Source organism: Cygnus olor, chromosome 4 (assembly GCF_009769625.2).
Source record: "Cygnus olor isolate bCygOlo1 chromosome 4, bCygOlo1.pri.v2, whole genome shotgun sequence".
Lineage (NCBI taxonomy): Eukaryota > Metazoa > Chordata > Aves > Anseriformes > Anatidae > Cygnus > Cygnus olor.
The window spans coordinates 19771005-19791317 of NC_049172.1; the positions used below are offsets into that span (position 1 = coordinate 19771005).

The following is a 20313-nucleotide window of genomic DNA, read 5'->3' on the forward strand; positions in this document are numbered from 1 at the left end:
CTTAAGGTTCAGTATTAGCTCAGACTGCTAGTATTTAAAATCCTTTTTCAGCCTGCACTTCTTAAAAATTCTTCAAAAGACCCAAACCCTGACCACCACTAGATCTTTAAGATTAGACCCACAAGAGGACTTCAGTCAAGTCCCGTCTACTGCTGCATTAGGTGCTTAAATGTACAATGGTAGCCCAGGCTTTTCTTTACTGCTGCTTTTCTTTTCTTGGGTGCTTTATATTTCATGGCACACGAATTCATCCAGTGGCTAACATTGCCCTTCTCAGCACACCCAGCAATACCTCAGTGTCGCCACTGCTATGTTCAATGTCCCATGCACCTACTAAATCTGCTTAGTACAAGCTAAGCACTCCTATCCTATGAGAGGTCCAATACAAGAGACATTTTCCAAGCAGCCCTGACATGTCACACAGAACTGCCAGAGGCAAGGTACATCCCCAAGTCTGTAGCACTCGCCCAGCATATGTACTCAATTCCTTTCTCTGCCTGACAGTAAAACTCACATCACTTTTCTCTCATGACTGAAGCACCAAGAATAGCACTGACAAATGCTTTTAGACTGCAAGAAGGAGTGTAGTAGCTATCTCACTCACACGTGGGCCATGGAACCACAGAAAAAGGTGTGATAGCAGGTGATAAAGTCACAGAAAACTCTGTGTCATCTGCATATCTGCAGAACTACGTAATCACATCTACATACTGTTTGGCTACAGCCAGTACAGACCTGACACCCAAATCCTCCATTCCTTTATGCTGAGTATTATGTAATTCCTCACTGCCATTTTCTGCCAATTACTCTTCCATGCATCTAATTTTCTTGGCCAGAAGATGGCATAGGCATTTCAAATTAAATAGCTGCTGTAGCTTCCCTGGAAGTTTCTGTATGGTAATTAGTATAATCTAAATACAGTATAACATTTTCTTTTCAGAGTGCATCAGTGTGATCTTTCATTCATGCTGTGCTGATTATGTCAGATTTTCTTCAACCTACAGCACATTGGAATAAAGTATTACAGGTAATTCTGATAACATGGATTAAAAAATAATAATAATTAAATCCTAGCTTTCAAATATACTGTTACACAGTTTGCCAGCTGTTCAGACCTGTAACATTCAACACCCTGGATTTCTATCAGCTAAAAAGTTGAGGCTACTTAGGTCCTTGCAGCATCTGAAGTTCTGTGACACTCAGAATCTCTACCTTAGCAAGATTGTTAATGAGTCTGAACTGTAAATATTTAATTCTTTCACCTCAGTGCTATCAAGCTACCATCCCAATATCATTACAGCTATAGGCAATTGTCCTGTCTATAATTACACAGTTGGCTTCATTAGTATTCCAACTAGATTACAGTGGATCTGAAAATCCCTTCCATTATGAGAGACTTTTGAAAGAGGATTTACGAAAATTGCTAAATAACACAGGGTCTTTTTTTCAGTTTAAAAGGAAAGAGAAAGGGAGGTTTTCCTCCCTGCATTTAAAGCTAAAACGTGCATTGTGGGCTTTAGCCATTCATATTTCATTGCATCGCCACCTGCAGCATGTGGGTTAAGTTGCTAATCAGAAGCAAAAACCCACAGGCCCATCACGCTATTTAAATTTAATGTACACATGGACTTCTTGATTTAGGGCAAGTTTATAAATAGCATCTTTAGTTTAAAAATAGGCTTTTCAGATCTAAGGGAGTTGATATTATGATCCGTAAAGTGAATGAAGCTCCCAGGAGTAACTGGAGCTTATGTAATATTTATTCCTACATTTCTGTTCAGCTGTTTTGTGCCATTTTGATGCTGAGCTGCAAGGACTCTTAGTTTCTCAAACCTTTAAAATCCAGTGAAGCTGGGACTGTCTGCACACTTGCTTGCCTAGGTAACCTTACTTGGCTTTGAGATTATGCCAAAGAAGCAGGGGTCACTGGCCCCACTTACAGATATTTTTACTTGATAGCTTTATTGCACATGACCTTTGTGAAATCCCAAACTGTGTTGCCAGGTACAGCAAATTTCTGATATTGAATTGATCCTAGAAAGATTCTGGACAGATCTTTCTTTTCTTGAAACCATATGATTGGTTAAGGTCATGACTGGTTAAGATCGCAAGGAGAAGCATTGCTGTGCCTGTAGAACTAAGTTCTGTCTCCAGATAAGTGAACACGAGTATTTTATTAAATTTGCATTAGGTACTCACAAGAACAGCTTTCACTCCTTGATTTTGTATTTGGCTCTAATGTCTTTAAAAGTGAAACACTAGTGCTAATGGAACAACGTTCAGGGCAAAAATGTTCACAGATTATGAGACAAATCTAGTGTTGACATCTGACATTGTGACACCATTTTGTGCATGGAAACAGCCATGTAAGAGAAGCAGAGGCATGAGCAACAGATATGCCTAACAAAATGCCTTTCCAGGGAAGAAAATCCAGCTCTTAGGAGCAAAAAATGGCAAATTGCACTGAATATTACACTTAGACATCTGATTTTGCTTTCTTCATAAACCAGCCTGTTGCCTCACTTCCTGTGATGCCTTGTATTCTAGAATCACCGCCTTCTACCATCCTGTGGTGTAAGGGAGCTACAAGTTTCCTGAGCTAGGTATTTTGCCAGCTTTTTATCAGTGCTGTCACTTTTGCTAGATGTAAACTTGTCAGAATGGTGCTCTGTTCAGTCATGGCTGTGAGGTACCATGTTTGAATTTCCTCCTTCCTGCTCTATGTATTCATCGGCATGCACCTACTGTTAGTCTTGTGTTCACCTAGCAGCACACAGCCTCAGCTTCACATTCTTAGCCAGGGTTGGATTAATGAGAAACATTTCAAAATGCTGTGAAATCTGTAAGCTATCCTTGAAGAAAATCAGTAAAAGTATTAGAGTGACCAGTGGGTGCTTTAAGATGAAAATTAAAGCTTGGTACCATTAAATATATAGAAACTACAGACATAAAACTCTTGGCAACACGATATTTGAACAAATTGCAACTTCTAGTAAACCTGATCTAAATTTATAGCTAAGCATCCTGTTAATCAAGCCTAGTTATGGAACAATTGGAGGTGACTTAGCACATCTGGCAGTATCTCATAGCTAATAAAAAAGACAGTCATTAAGAATGGTATGGAACTGGTAGTTGGAAATTAAGTTTGATCTCATAGGTGGTCCATCATTGCAAATGTTTTTACTATCCTCATTATATAAAGATACACTTAACAAGTAAACATTAGAGAGCTGAGTCAATGGCCACTGAAACAAAAGTGTTGTACATACATGACTTCAATGACAGATACATGTACTGTTTAGTTTTGCCTAAAAGCAAAAGCATTCCCAGTATGTAAAAAGACTCTATATCTCTTAGCTACACTTGGTACAATGGGAGGAACTAATGCATGAACAGGAAATGTAACATTTATACCACAAAATGTAACTGCAAATTGAAAACATGATGTCTATGTCTGGAAAGCATTTGTAATAAGAAGCCAATACATTATTTATTATGGGAAATAATTTAAAATAGGTAAACAGAAATAATGACCTAGCAACCAAAATTTAAAGGTTCAGAAATATCTTTGAAAAAAAGGAGGAGAAATAATAGCTTTACCATTGTTGCCAGCAAAATGACATCTCTACAATTCATTCAGATTTACTTAGTACCAAGAAATTCTGGCTGAAGTTACTAATGGCTTTACAATGTTGCTATTTTGTTCCTTAGGTAAATATCCTATTTTGTTCCTTTTCCACAATACACTTTTCTCCAGGCTAAAAATGTTGAGAGTCAAAATACTTCACAGCCTCAACACTTTAGGAAATAGCTCTGCAGACCTCATTTCCCTCAGTTCTGCTCCTGAAATTGAAGAAAAACTTTGTCCTTCTTTTTAATCTGGCAATGTGCTCAGCCTTCCAGTCTAAGTCTATGGGAGGCACATAGCGTCATTTAGACTAAGTAATTATATTTTTTTCCCATTAATATTCTGCACTTACTTTAGTTTCTGGAAATTTCTGGAAAAGTTTGTATTCCCGTTCACAAAGACCTATTTAACATTATACCTAGGGAATAACAACCTGCATAGTAAATTGTATATGTTACACAGATACTAGTTGTCAGTGATAAAACATCATGTAGTTCTCATTTCATGTCGCTATTTTCATTTTGACATTCCGACGATTAAAGACAAATGTATTTTTTTATAATCTGCCATGGTCACAGTTTTTATATTCAATTTGTGTTGTTTTTTTGCTCTTGGAAAAGTTGAGTTGTCTGGGAGAGCACTTGTTTGTTTTCTTTTGTTTTAAAGCTGTTTTTTATTCAGCAGACGGGTCTGATGTTGCTACGTGTTTGCTGAGCAGAAAGGTGTCTTTTCAGTAACACCGGTGAAAATATTTAATGGAACATTGCTTTAGATTGCATCCAAAAGCAGAGCCTGCTACAGCTGGTAACCATGAGATTACCTTTCTTCCCCCACACATCCATATCACAGCAGCTGCTTAAGTTTATTAAATGGCAAAGTAGAGAAATTCAACCTCTACCTTCACAGTTCAGCCAACTGGTGTTAATGCACTGTAATGCATTCTAGTTACATAAATCACATTTTCTCATAGCAACATAATCTCATTCTCTGCAGAGGATGAATACTTTTTGTTCCAGGAAGAGTTATTGAAGATTTTGGTGGTTTGGGTTTTTTTTTTTTTTTTTGGAAAAGTTCAATATGGAGCTTCAGCCTTCATTTATAGCATTCTGTTCAAACCCAACTCCGAGGATAAAAGCTAATTTATTCCTCAATCTTTTTTACGGTATTTACCACTACAATGCCAAGTGCTCCACAAACATAAGAGATTATTGTATTTTCACAATATGCCATTAAGTATATGGGAATTTAATATAATATCAATATTTACCATTAATAGTGGATACCTAATCTGGAATCACATTTTAGAGCCCGTACTAGAAAACATGTGAAAGCTCAACACTATTTTAGATCTGACTTCAGAGTCTGAAACAACAAACTTCAAAACACACAGCAAACATATGAAACCCAAATAATTTTTACTTGAATTTTCTGTTCTGTCTTAATGGCAAAGTTTCCATGTTCACAAGGAAAATGTATCAGAACTCAAATTTGAAGATAACCTTTCCTGAAAGGCAAGTTAAAAGCCCTCTCTGCAAGCAGGTATCTGGTTTCCAGCCAGACTTTTAGCCCAACGCTTTGGTCATCCACCTGACATGTTAACCATGAGCTGACAGCCAGGGAGTTTGGTCTCCCTGCTCATGATTTTTTAAGACAGGCTCCCAGAATAGCCTGCAACTTCCTTATGAAACAGCTTGAATTTCCAAGGCCTTGAGGGTTTGAGGCTCTCTGGCAGCCTACTGAAAAGATAATCTGGGATCCCTGCTTTGTAGAAGCCTAAAATTTGGCTGTTTCAGAGGTAGAGTGCCTATTCTGAGACTCAGTTGTTTGCCAAAGCATAGGGTAGCTTAAACAATTCAGAGAAGAGCACGACACCTTTCTTCTTTTAACAGAGGGGGAAAAAAACCACACACTTTTTATCTTTTTGCTTATCAGTAGCTGAACTTTTTGTCTCAAGTGTATTAATAATGATAATAATGCCAATATTAATGAAGAGCACCAATAGATTTTGCAGGGAATGTCACAGAGAAAAGCCTGGTGTGGTAAATTTCCAGCTAAGTGGAAAATCTAAAAGCAAACGTAAACTGGATTCTTCAAGTATTCTTTAATAAGGGTCTCATCTAGAGTTTATATGGTGTCATTTCTTGAAATCTGCAGCATTTGAGGCAGAGGAGAGGGATTTTAGGAAACTCACCAACAGCAACTTTTCATTCACTTTCCACTTCTCAGTTCACAAGCTAAACACAGAGCTCTTGAGTTTCATCTAGTCTCTTGATTCATCCTTGTATCACTTGCCAGTATGTCAAGGGTAAATTCTGAAAGCAACGTTTTTTTTCCTTGTCCTCTTCTGCTTAAAGGAGCTGTGATGTTTGTGCTGAAATGATCTGGAATTCTGCCAAAGCCTTTAGGATAAGCATATTTCAGTCTGGCAGTGAATTTGCAGGAAAAAAGAAGAAACAACTACAGACACCATAGAGATTTATAAATCCAGATACAAAATCTATGAAAACTAGTGTAGCAGTCTTTTAGCTGAGGCCATTTATCCCAACTGCCACAAGTATAAATGTCATACATGGTATTTCATGCTTGTATCAAAACTTAAAAAAAAAAAAAGGGGGGGGGGGGGGGGGGGGAACAACTGTCATCCTGAGACAAATAATTGCTATATTTTTGTCTGAAGGTGTTTGCAGATTTAATATTCCTCCCTGACCATGTACAGTATAAGTATAGTGAGAGAATATATATTTTAAAAAATTAAATTTCCAGATAAAATGCAAAAAACTATTTTTGAGAATTATAGCAGCTAAAATGCACTATTAGTTCATAAGTATTTTTGCCTTTTTTAAAAGTCTATTCTAATTTATTTGTCTTGTGTCTGCTTAAGATAAATGTATAACACAGTTCACCAAAGCTAATTTGGATTATTAATGAAATTCTGTGTCATCTAAAGCTAGCAATATATTTTCTTAGAGGTTGCAATAGGAGCTTATATTTCATCTTTAGTGAATAATCTCAGAGCTCCAAAATACGATTCCAAACACAAGCATACTTATATACACACATATATACATTTGTATACCTATACCTATATATATATATTTACACATTTATAGCTTTCTGTTGATATGGATGCAAATAAATAGACATATACATGTAGTAGTTATTTTTTAAAAAAATGAAGAAAAGCTGTATCAGTGTATCTTGTGACTTTCTCCTTAGGAACTAGAATGGTTGGGAGGTATTCAGGTGGATTATTGTTAAAGTATTTTTTTTTAAATATATATATATATTATCTATGCTCAAAAAATCTATTCAGACTGAATGTAATTATGATGGGTTCTGTTGTCTTTGAAGAACAGAGAGGCGTCTAAAAAAATAAGAAAACCTAAAATAATTTCCCTTTGCTTTAATTCACAAATGAACTAAGAGAATGGATGATTGCTTAATTTTTCAGTTAGGAGACAAAGAAGAATGTGGCAGTCTGTGGGAACTGTCTTGGTCATTGCCTGGCATAAGTTGTTTTACTGAAGAGTATGTCTCTCAATTTAGGAAAGACAACTTAGTTTGTGTCCAGCAAGACACTTAGAAATTCTTACTTTAAATTCCTATGACGCTACTTCCCAAAGTATGAATTGCAATGGTTTAGTTAAGTGCTATCCAGCAGATACAAAAAGAAGATGTCACTTTAGTGGAAGTTTGAAATACAATACTTCAGAACTGGAAAAACTAAGAGATAATGTAAGGAAAAGGAATTAAGTTAAATATGGAAGGTAAATGTGAGTCTTGAAATGTATTAGCAATCATTTTATTTATGCTGATTTTTCAAGAGAGATCTATTTAAAGCCAAACCAAGTCTTAAAGTTATGAATATTTTAATATGATCTGAATTCTGGGTCTCTGTGATTAGGAGAATCAAAATAAATGAGATGATAAAAATAGTAGGTCATGGTAATTAAACCCATAGACAGTTCTCTTTTAGATGGTGCATGTTTAAATTCAGCATCTTCTTTAGATTAAAAATGAGTGTCATTTCTGATATGCAAAAATTAACTTCAACCTGGAAACTAGAAATTAATTAAAGTGTTCCACTAAGGGTGGTTGTTAATGTTTTGAGAGCAGAAGTGATGGAAGAGAGCAAATGAGAAGCTAACACTTCTCTTTTTATATTTATTTTGCAGGAAATATATTTGTGGTAAGCCTGGCAATTGCAGACTTGGTCGTAGCAATCTATCCATATCCACTGGTCCTCACATCTGTGTTTCACAACGGATGGAACCTGGGATACCTTCACTGCCAGATTAGTGGCTTCTTGATGGGTCTAAGTGTCATTGGATCAATTTTCAATATTACCGGCATCGCTATCAATCGATACTGCTATATCTGCCACAGCCTCAGATATGACAAGCTGTACAGTGACAAGAATTCTTTGTGCTACGTTGTTCTTATCTGGATCCTAACAGTTGTTGCTATCGTGCCCAACCTGTTTGTGGGGTCTCTCCAGTATGACCCTAGGATTTACTCATGCACGTTTGCACAGTCAGTGAGCTCTGCGTATACAATAGCAGTCGTGTTTTTCCACTTCCTGCTTCCCATGGCCATAGTTTCTTTCTGTTACTTGAGAATATGGATCCTTGTTATTCAGGTGAGACGAAGGGTTAAACCAGACAACAACCCCAGACTGAAACCACACGACTTCAGAAACTTTCTAACCATGTTTGTGGTATTTGTACTGTTTGCAGTCTGCTGGGCTCCCTTGAACTTTATAGGCCTTGCTGTGGCGGTCAGCCCAGAAACTGTAATCCCTAGGATTCCAGAGTGGTTGTTCGTGTCGAGCTATTACATGGCATACTTCAACAGCTGCCTTAACGCTATCATATACGGACTCCTGAATCAGAACTTCAGAAGAGAATACAAGAGAATTATTGTCAGTTTTTGTACAGCAAAAGTTTTTTTCCAGGACAGTTCTAATGATGCAGCAGACAGGGTGAAAAGTAAACCTTCTCCGCTGCTTACAAACAACAATCAAGTGAAGGTGGACTCTGTGTGAAAACTGGAACCCTGTTATTGTCCCTCCACAGCATCCAAATAAAGTATCTGTTTTAGTGGAACTACTGTTAAACATCATAGTGAAGTATCTATTCTACACTGAAGGCACTTTTATTGAATCCTTTGCATGGTATCTGGGAACCCAAGTTACAGAGCCGTGACATGCAGACCCGATTCTACATTGCTGTATCTTTCATATAACACAGTGACATCCTTAATGGCATTACAAATTATGCATGGATACTTCTTTCTCTTCATAAATGGAGACAAAGAACTAGACATAGATTGAAACAGAAATATCCACATTGCCTGGCTCTATAAAAGAAACCACAAAACTATTCCCACTGCTCTCTGCTTGCTTCTTCTGGCCAAGCTATGGTCCTGATTCTAAAACCACTGAGAACTTATTTTGAAAGATGAAATCAGGCCATTAGGAAGCGTATTAGGAAATGTGCAGTAAGAAATCAAGCTAGTTGAAAAGTCATCAGGATTTTTTATAAGTACCTCTACCTATATTGCTTTGCTCCTAAAATGGACATGATTATACATTTTGTGGAGGCTAAACCTCATCAGCCCTCCTTGGAATGGCATTCCCAATTGACTTCTCAATTTTAAAACAGTTTTTAGGTGGAGAAATATGACTGACTCACTGTCTTCAAAGCTACAGAGGCAGGAGGCTAAACAGGAAGGAAAGAAAAGAGACATGATTTGTCAGCTTAAGCCATTTGGGGAAGAAAAAAGGTGTAGGAGGAGTGGAGAGGGAAATACAAAATACCATTCTTTCTGAAGAGACAGAAATTCACAAAACTGGGAAGTTCCCCAGAAGGGATTCTGGGGACACACCTCCTAGAAACATAAGCAAGGAAGGGCCATTGTTTCTCATTTATGTACAGTATGGAATATCTGAATCTCTGCAAGAAGATCAATGTTTTTAAGAGGGACTGTGGGTGAGGATGACAGTTTGTCTGGTTAGTGGAATCTTAATCTCATTAAACACTGGGAAATGACAAATATTTACAGAACAAGCATGTGACATATTTCTCAACTCAATCTCCTGAGCATAGCCTGAGACATGTACATTATTATGTTATCTGCCATAGATACGCTTTTCAAAATAATCATTAGGTGTTTACCACAATCATGAAAATAGTCTAATAACCTAGAACAATTGGACACATTTAAATAATAGAAGATGATACTCATGGCACTGGAACAAGGAGGAACACATGACTCCCAGGACAGGACCTGCTACATGGACTTTCCACAGACAGCAGGGGCCTTTTCAGTGAGGGGAAGCACACTGTGAAAGGAGGAAGCACAGCTAGACAGGCTGACTCTTGCAACAATGAATCTCTGTTTATAACAAAGTCCTCTGGGGGAGGAAAGCAATTGACAACAATAGGATTCACCTTCGAACTGACTTTAAAGAGAAGGAGCATTTAGCTCTGGATAAATGCTCCAACAGTCAACTGTCCTACCTTTTAGTGCTCAAGTGTTCATACCTGCACTGATGTTCAATTATGCTTGAGCTTTTCCATGCCAATTCCAATCACTTCAACTGGACTTAGAGTTTCTGTGTAGCCTGTCATACGTCTGTTAATCTATATTTAAAAATGGACAAAGTAATTCATTGGAATTATTACTTGCTGTACTGGAAATTTTCCTGATCTTATATGGCTTAGAAACCAACAGTCACTCTATATTATTTAATTCCTTAAACACTCTACAGATCTCACAGTATCTCTTCTTTCTTTGATCGTAGATTTGCATCCCTGTGACTTAATAATGAACTAGAAAGGAACACTTTCGTATTTACTTGAAAACCCCACTGACACTTTGTCAATGACCAGCTTCTTACCTTAAAAATAGGTGCCTCATGTTCTCACACGGTTGTGTCAAGTTGACAATGGAACTAACAAACAACATCATAAAAACCTGGAGCTGAACTCGCCAGTCAGTGCATTGCCCAGGTGTTTGACACATCTTTGTTTACATTTGCCAGTCAGAACCACTGTGTAAATAACCAGCTCTCTTCTATCGTGGTATCATCATATGATGTGGTATGATACAACTTGATTAACAGCATAAATTATATCACAGCTTTCTTCACTGTGATTTCATCCTCAGAGGATGCTTAGCTCTGTAATTTTATCGCTTTGTGTGAACTGATTTCAGAATAGGAAGGGAGGCATGACCACCTTATAAGAAAAGACATTCTTCATGTAAGAAAAAACACTAAATTCTTACAAAACTTGCCTTATTTAAAGCATATTTTCAATGAAAATAATGTCTTATGATGCATCTAATAAAGTAGCATACAGATAGTTAAAGTAGCTTAATCATCAGTAAATTTAGAATTCTCAAAGATTTTCCACTTGCCATTGGCAACAGAAAAATGTACATGCTTATCATGTCTACATATGTATGAGCCAATTCATATACTGTATCCAACATTGTGGGTTATCTGAGGAATTAAAGTCCCCTGTAATTCACAAGTGCTAAAGTATATTTTTGATGATAATGAAAATGGTTTGCTATATGCAATAAAACCTATTATACCAAAGGTATATATTTTATTGAATAGACCTGTAATAAAAATGGAGAGATTTTTTCAGATCTGACATTTTGAAATATTTGTATTTAATGTAAATCACAGAAATGTGCATGTTGGTGATGTTATGCGCTGCTAAATATAGCAATAATTTTAAGAAATTAATCTCTTGTTCTTCTTTGGGTGAGGGAAGCGGGTTAGTCTTTAGAAAGTAGTTTAAATTAATAAAACTGAATGAAAAAAAAGGAAATACCTGATGCCATCTTCAGATTAATTCTTCATTTACTGCCATTCTGAAATACGGTTCAGTCAGCGTATGCAAAACTACTCACTGCAAAAGAGAAGGAATACTGATGTAGCAATAATTTCTTTCAGTCGGCTTCTATTCCCTCAAAGGGGTCAATGTGATTCATGTAAGATGGTGAGCAGCCTTGCCAGGTCATTGTCGTACAAGGCAGTGTAAGTCAGCCCCTCACCAGATCAGACCCTAAGATCAACATAAAAATGACTGATGAAGATAATTGTGTTTTCCTTCCACTATCGTGAGACGGAGCTAGAAACTTATCCAAATTTAGTTGCTTCTGTGCAAGTGAATGAGCCATGATGTGTTTTTTACATTCCAAGTCACAAAATTTTCCCCTGAATGTAAGGCTAGCATAGCACATGTGCAATGTTTAGAGCTCTGTCTGGTAGAGAGCGTAGTTGTCCCATTGCAGCCATAAGCCCTGGAGGGATTTAAACCTAAACCACAAGTCCTGGCAGTCTGCCATGCACACAGGGACCCATCCTTTCACTGTTTCCTATCCACCTCTGTTCTGAGCACCAGTGAAGCCAAAGGACCTCTGTGAAGGATCTTTGAGCCCTCTGTATGCAAGACACTGAAGACTTACAGCCTGATTGACCTTGGCTTATCCTACAAGAATTTTTCTTAAATCACAACCTTGACTAAGTTGGCAGTCCTTATGTCATCTTATATCACCACAAACTGAACCCTTACAGACAGATGGTTTTATTGGTCGTCATCTTCATTGCAAACTTCCTATAGACAAGGAAGCATTATTTCATTTTCATCAGCAGAGAGAATATTAATGAATATATTAATATTATTTAACAGGGTATTTATTGTAGTTAAATTGTGAGTGTGTGCAACAATGTTATTTCATTTGGGATAGCTCACATGAGAGTGCTTTGCACATTTTCTTCTTCCACTGAGCTAATGGAAGCACATAGATATGAACCAAATACATGTAATTTTAATAGGCATAAGATACAGCAATGATTTTACTATTTTTCTTTTTCTTCTTATATATTTTAGAAGCTAATTAAGTCTTTGAATCATCCATAATAAACATACTATTGTAATCAATCTCTACTGCACTGTATAACACTCCATTCTATAATCAGTTAATATCACACCTTTTTCTTCTTTTGGACCACTTTTGAAACAATACAATATTAAATCTGATAAATTCTGACATGTTGAAGGGAACTGTTACTTACCTTAAACTGCACTTTAAAAAACAATCATTAAAAAACTCCTTAAAATATAATACACAAGCACACGAGTATATGTGGTAACCAAATTTAAAATAGAAACTCAGATAAACATCTTGTTCACAAACTGGAGTAATACAGATGGACTGTTATTCTTTAATTCTTTTCCAATGACTGCACTTTCTAAGTATCATTAATACGGTTTACAAATGATTAAGAACTACAAATGTCTGTCATCTTGTCACTGAGGCTTGGGAAATTGCAAGTGCAAAAGCCAAATTTCTTGAAAAAATAAAATGAAAATCAAGTAGTGGCCTAGCTCATAACCCATAAACTGCATCTCCAATTTTTGCCTGTAAGAATTCCATTACATAGTTTTATGAATTTACTCATTAAAAATGTTATTCCTACCTCAAATATGTCTAACACATTACAGTGAAGAGTAAGGTGGAAAAGACTCAGAGTACAAGTCAATAGCCTTTAGATTATTATTATTTTTTAATAAAAAGAAAAATAAATTCAGCAAAGAAATACACATATTAATAATGGTGATCACCAAATATATTTTCCAAAATCACTAACATACTAGTCACCAAACAATCCCTATTACCAAACACTGACCAAAATATACATATTTTGAGAAGCATGTTATTAATGGATATATAAACCAGGTATTCCAGAAGATACTACCAAACAGTGGCATGGGACGATGAACAGGTCTCATTTTCAGCTCAGATAAACCAGCACAGCTTCTCTGATTTGTGTCAGCTGGGGATTTTGGCATATTAGATTTCATTAATATGGAGAATAGCGATTTTACAGTATTACACAAGCAGTATTTGTTTCATTTCTAAGGAACCCATTATTGTTGGCTGCACAGGTTGTGGAAGAATATGAATTTGCCTACTAAATATCTGTAAAATTAACCTCCTCATCCAGTGGAACTCTCCTCATTATTTGTCATTTTCTAAGTAAATATATTAAGTCAGCAGTCTTTTATTCTGCTTCACTGTTAATTCTATTAATAGTATCTATTTAGCAGATACCTAGAAAATTGCACCAATACAAGAGACATGTTCACTACAGACACAGGTCTACCTGCAAGTATTCTTTGCTTACACTGTATATATATGCACAACAGTTTCATTTAATAGCAACACGAATTTTACTTTGCATGTCTGCTTCCAGATTCTAAAAAAGGTTTTACTCAAATACATACTCTTCACTCACTCAGTATGTACAAATATTCAGTTTTCATAATGTATGCTAAAGTCTGGGTGATACAATGAGATTATCGAGTTTATGGTTCAAACCAAACTGGTTTTGCACACAACTTAGGCTGTGGAATGTTTTGCACAAAGCACTACCTATATGATCCCTAAGCAGACATACAAAAAAACAATTGCACTGATTTACGGGAAGAAAACTCAATAGAGCTATCAAGCACCAAAATACAATGTCAGCACCAGGAAATCCCTAAAGCAAGGACTACTGGAATGCTATCTGGAGGAAGCATCACTGTGGTATTGCCCTGTTCTTCCTCAGTCCACATACTCTTCCTCAGTAAAGATACTGAGGTAGATGGATCTTTGATCTGATTTAACATGCATGATCTATAAACAACAAAACTAATCGAACATAGTGCACTTTGACAAAATGCCTGCTCATAATGTTTGCTACTAACCAGTAACTACTAACACAATAAAAATTCTGTTTTAAAAACATGGTATGGTCAGATCCTAGGAAAGTAGGATAGGGTAGAGTAGGACAGGACAGCCACTCAAATAGCAAATTACTAAACCTGAGTAGGCTTAATAACAACAGAAAAAACGTGTGGCAGAAGAAAATCAAAGTATCATAATTAACTTCCACTAAGAGAAAAGATACTTTTGATCACTTTTTAATAAGACAGTATTGGAGGCTTAAAAATTCAGAGTGGAAAGTGTGAAAATGGAAGAAACTCCGTCAAGCCCTCTGTCATTACTTTGAAAAAGTTAAATAAAAATTTTATGTAGATCTATGGATAACACATGCGTGCCTTATCATTACTTTGAAAAAGTTAAATAAAAATTTTATGTAGATCTATGGATAACACATGCGTGCCTTACCACCTTCAAGTAAAAAGACACATCCCACAGATACTGTATGCAAGTAGATGTTCACATCCAACATACGGAAACGTAGCAGCTACAGGTACATTAAACCAACTCTAATGCGCTTAGAAGCCCAAAATTCTGTTTCAGACTGGATGAAAGGCTAGTATGCCAATATTTTTTCCACTATCTTCTAGACTTTCCCAGTAGTTTAATAACATGCAATGTCTCTCTCATCATAAATTTTGCCTAGCCTGACAGATAGAGATATTACAGGATATGAACAGTTTCCTTCATATTTATGTTCACACAGATCATCTTTTGCAGCCAATTTTGATGTTAATGCAATATTCCAGGACAGCTCCTGGCAATTCACCACCTTCAAAAATTAGCCTGTCCTCCTTTTCTATCTCAGACCTTGGGCATTCATTCCTCAGTTCTGAATGCACTAACAGCTTAGATGTCCATATAGCCGTCCCTATACCATTTGTCTGTACCAGTGAACGTATGCCGTAATTCTTGACTCCAGAATGTCCCTGCCCCATAAGGATCCATTATGTCCACTTGTGCTTTTACAAGGAGTTTGATATCAATTGAACACCCTCTTGTAGACAAACTAAATACGATTCCTTAGGAGAACTAATAGGAGAACTAAATACTAATTCCTTAGGAGAAAAAGGAGGGTTTATAATCTTTGGAAAAGAGGGTGGGCTACTCAAGAGGACTATAAGGATGTTGCGAGGCTGTGCAGGGACAAAATAAGAAAGGCCAAAGCTCATCTGGAGCTCAATCTGGCTACTGCCGTTAAAGATAACAAGAAAAGTTTTTACAAATACATCAACACAAAAAGGAGGACTAAGGAGAATCTCCATCCTTTACTGGATGCGGGGGGAAACTTAGTTACAAAAGATGAGGAAAAGGCTGAGGTACTCAATGCCTTCTTTGCCTCAGTCTTTAGCGGCAAGACCAGTTGTTCTCTGGATACCTGGTACCCTGAGCTGGTGGAAGGGGATGGGGAGCAGGATGTGGCCCTCACTATCCACGAAGAAATGGTTGGCGACCTGCTACAGCACTTGGATGTACGCAAGTTGATGGGGCCGGATGGGATCCACCCGAGGGTACTGAGAGAACTGGCGGAGGAGCTGGCCAAGCCGCTTTCCATCATTTATTGGCAGTCCTGGCTATCAGGGGAGGTCCCAGTCGACTGGCGGCTAGCAAATGTGACACCCATCTACAAGAAGGGCCGGAGGGTAGACCCGGGGAACTATAGGCCTGTTAGTTTGACCTCAGTGCCAGGGAAGCTCATGGAGCAGATTATCTTGAATGTCGTCACGAGGCACTTGAAGGGCAACCAGGCGATCAGGCCCAGTCAGCATGGGTTTATGAAAGGTAGGTCCTGCTTGACGAACCTGATCTCCTTCTATAACCAAGTGACGCGCCTGGTGGATGAGGGGAAGGCTGTGGATGTGATCTACCTTGACTTCAGTAAGGCTTTTGACACTGTTTCCCACAACATTCTCCTCAACAAACTGGCTGCTCGCGGCTTGGACTGGCGTACGCTTCGTTGGGTTAAAAACTGGCTGGATGGCCGGGCCCAAAGAGTTGTGGTGAATGGAGTCATATCCAGTTGGAGGCCGGTTACTAGTGGAGTCCCCCAGGGCTCAGTGCTGGGGCCGGTCCTCTTTAATATCTTTATCGATGACCTGGACGAGGGGATCGAGTGCACCCGCAGTAAGTTTGCAGATGACACCAAGTTAGGTGCGTGTGTCGATCTGCCCGAGGGAAGGAAGGCTCTGCAGGAGGATCTGGATAGGCTGGACCGATGGGCTGAGGTCAACTGTATGAAGTTCAACAAGGCCAAGTGCCGGGTCCTGCACCTGGGGTGCAACAACCCCGAGCAGCGCTACAGGCTGGGAGATGAGTGGTTGGAAAGCTGCCTGGCCGACAAGGACCTGGGAATACTGGTTGATAGGCAGCTGAATATGAGCCAGCAGTGTGCTCAGGTGGCCGAGAAGGCCAACAGCATCCTGGCTTGTATAAGAAGCAGCATGGCCAGCAGGTCTAGGGAGGTGATTGTCCCCCTGTACTCGGCTCTGGTGAGGCCGCACCTCGAGTACTGTGTTCAGTTTTGGGCCCCTCGCTACAAGAAGGACATGGAGGTGCTCGAGAGAGTCCAGAGAAGGGCGACAAGGCTGGTGAGGGGTCTGGAGAACAAGTCTTACGAGGAGCGGTTGACGGAGCTGGGGTTGTTTAGCCTGGAGAAGAGGAGGCTCAGGGGAGACCTCATCGCTCTCTATAGGTACCTTAAAGGAGGCTGTAGAGAGGTGGGGGTTGGTCTATTCTCCCACGTGCCTGGTGACAGGACGAGGGGGAATGGGCTCAAGTTGCGCCAGGGGAGGTTTAGGTTGGATATTAGGAAGAACTTCTTTATGGAAAGGGTTGTTAGGCATTGGAATGGGCTGCCCAGGGAAGTGGTTGAGTCGCCATCCCTGGAGGTCTTTAAAAGACGTTTAGATGTAGTCCTTAGTGATATGGTTTAGTGGAGGTTTTGTTAGTGTTAGGACAGAGGTTGGACTAGATGATCTTGGAGGTCTCTTCCAACCTAGACGATTCTGTGATTCTGTGATTCTGTGACAGTTTCAGTAATAGACACCCTCAGGAATCAATAATTTATACATGCATTTTAATTTATAAAATGAATAAAACCCCACTAGGCTCTCTTCACTAAATATAAGCCTTGGTGTACAATCTTCAAAACAATTTTATTTCTTTGAAATCCTCATGGATCCCATTATTGCCCCCATTTTTAACTCCACATCAGGAACCAAGCTATTGTACTGAGAAAATAAATAGTCACTAGAAGAAGGGGAGCATTTGAAGTCTCATGTGATCTGTGACAGGAAGAGAAATAAAATTCACTAAATATTCCACTGAATATTGAATCATTTGACAGAAGATAAGTATCTGTTACCTAAGTTTTTAAGGAAAGAAATTAGGCCTTGTTTCAGGAAAAGCTCAGAAAAAAAAAAGGAATAGTTAAGTTAGTAAGGAAGCATCCCTTATGTTACCATCAAAAGCTTTTTATGAGAAAAAGGGTGCCCATTTTATATATGAAACTGAGATTTTATTGCTAGTCTAATTAATGTTTTAATGGTCTAATAAAAACTGCCACAGTCATTCTTAGTCCAGTTGCAACCACACTAACTCCAAGTCCAGATCAACTAAGTATTGTAGAAAAGCCTCACTGACACTATGATTCAAGTCATTATACATAAATCTTCCTACTATCTACCCCTTTTCTTGTTATTGTACCCATCCTTCCAAAGCACCTCCAGGTTGTTTCTACGCTCCTCTCTGTTGGGATGAAGAAGAGGTTATAAAGTTTTGTTGCAACCCTTAAAGCCACTGAAACCTCCAAACCTGAAGGAAAAGACCACAATGGGTGCTGCTTCTGTTTGTGTAAATTTGTTTATAACCCTCTTTTGTTTTCATATTTAACAGCATGTCTGATGGAAGTAGTGGAATAGTCACTACCTCATTCTACAGGAGAAAGCATCTGAAACACAACAGTAATAGCCCATAGTGAAACATCCTATGTTATTGGGACATCTTTTGTCATGGGAAGCCAAGGGAACAATGAAGATACAGAGGAGATATTTTGTAATCCCAAATGGATTTAGAGTTATATGACACAGGTATCTGCTCTTAGTGGGGAAGCTAAGGGCAAGGCACTGAGTCTGGTACTAAATAGGGTTCTCCTATTTTTTTTCTTTTATTGTTTCTGTTTTATGTCTTCAGGACAGATCTTGCATTCGATTCACATATTGTTAGAAAACTGTTGTCTGGGAAAACAGTAATCAAAAGACAGAATCTGTCTCACACAATAATTTCACTGCCGTTACAAATTAAGTGTTTTCAGAGTAATTAGTACAGCATCCTAAAGGAATTAGCTAATTAGGAAGTTTCCTTAGTAATACAGAAAAGCAGCAATTCTTTTTTTTTTTTTCCTAATTTTCCTTCTCAGAATGTTTTCTTAATGTCAAAGAAATGTTTTCATAATACAGCTAATACTATCAAATGAATTATTTCTCATCAACTAGCAGAATTCAAAATAAAAAAAAAAAATCAACTGGTTGTCAAAGTAACAGTTGAGTCACACTTGCATTGAAACTTGAAATAAAATATGATCAAATCTCCAGAATAACTTTCAAATAATGAGAATAATTTATCACACTTTTCTTACTTAGGGCCTAGCTTGCATATAAACAGCAACACACTCATCAAAGAAACCAACTGTCACTGTTTTTCACAGATGGGTATGTATGTTTATGAAGGCAAGCCAAGAGACTATTGAGCGTTCTCATAAATAACTCATTAGAGTGTCATTGGGTCACATCTGAAGATAAATATTAGTTACTACAAACTGATCATGTAAGCATAGTTAAGGGCAGAATGATGATAGCATGGGAAGATAAGGGGATTCAGAGCAGCATTTGTAGCCACTTTAAAGAGTTGTATTTCAGCCTCACCTGGCAGCCAAGAGGGCAAACTGCATTTTGGAGTGCATTAAACTCAGCCTAGCCAGCCAGTCAAAAGGTGTGATTATCCAACTACATTTCACATTGGTGCAGCCTCACCTTGAATACTGTGTGCAGTTCTGCGCTCCACAATATAAAAAGGGCAACAAAGCTGTCAAAAGGGCTGGAAGGCATGTCCTGTGAGGAGAGGCTGAGGACATTTGGGTTGTCCAGTCTGGAGAAAGGAAGGCTGAGAGGCAACTCATTGCTCTCTGCAACTTCCTGAGGAGGGGAAGAGGAGAGGGAGGTGCCAGCCTCTGCTCCCTAGGAACTGATGACAGGATGTCCAGGAACGGCACAAAGCTAGGCGAGGGGAGGTTCACACTGGACACTAGGAAACATTTCTTTACTGTGAAGGTGGTCAGATACTGGGACAGGCTTCCTAGAGAGGTAGTTGATGCCCCACACCTGTCAGTGTTCAAAAGACATTTGGACAACGCCCTCATGAATATGCTTTAACTTCTGCTTAGATCTGAAGAGATCAGGCAGTTGGACTCAATGATCTTTATAGGTCTCTTCCAACTGAACTATTCTCTTCTCTTCTATTTGTTGTTGTTGTTGTTGTTCATACTCACCTCATACACAACCTTTGGACAAAGTTCCATGACAATGAAAAATACAATTTAGCATATGCCTGTGACAGTCTTGATTTCAATTCTTCCTTCTACTTTGACAGAATAAAATGTTCAAAGAGAACCCTGATAATACATTCCAAGTATGTTTGGATACAGCTGGGTATATATAATTGAAGGCAGCTATAAAAGTTTGCTTTCAGTAAAGAGTAAGTAACAGCCACAGGGAACGATGAAGGCATTTGAAAAGCATATGAATTATATTTGTTTTGTCAACACCAAACAATAAACTGGACTACACTGAAGTATTTAACTTGCATTTCCCATATTATCCTAATTTTAATTTCATGGGCAG

At 38.2% G+C, this 20313-nt stretch overlaps 1 protein-coding gene across 2 annotated transcripts in view; it reads left to right on the forward strand.

Annotated features, from left to right (window-relative positions):
* MTNR1A (melatonin receptor 1A) overlaps positions 1 to 8733 on the forward strand; it is a 45154-nt gene extending 36421 nt beyond the window's left edge. For both annotated transcript variants that reach the window (XM_040557106.1, XM_040557107.1), the window contains one exon: positions 7804 to 8733. In XM_040557106.1, coding sequence (XP_040413040.1) covers positions 7938 to 8672 — 735 coding nt within the window. In that variant the 5' untranslated portion in view covers positions 7804 to 7937 and the 3' untranslated portion in view covers positions 8673 to 8733. The remainder of the gene's footprint in view (positions 1 to 7803) is intronic.
* The last annotated feature ends 11580 nt before the right edge of the window (positions 8734 to 20313 follow it).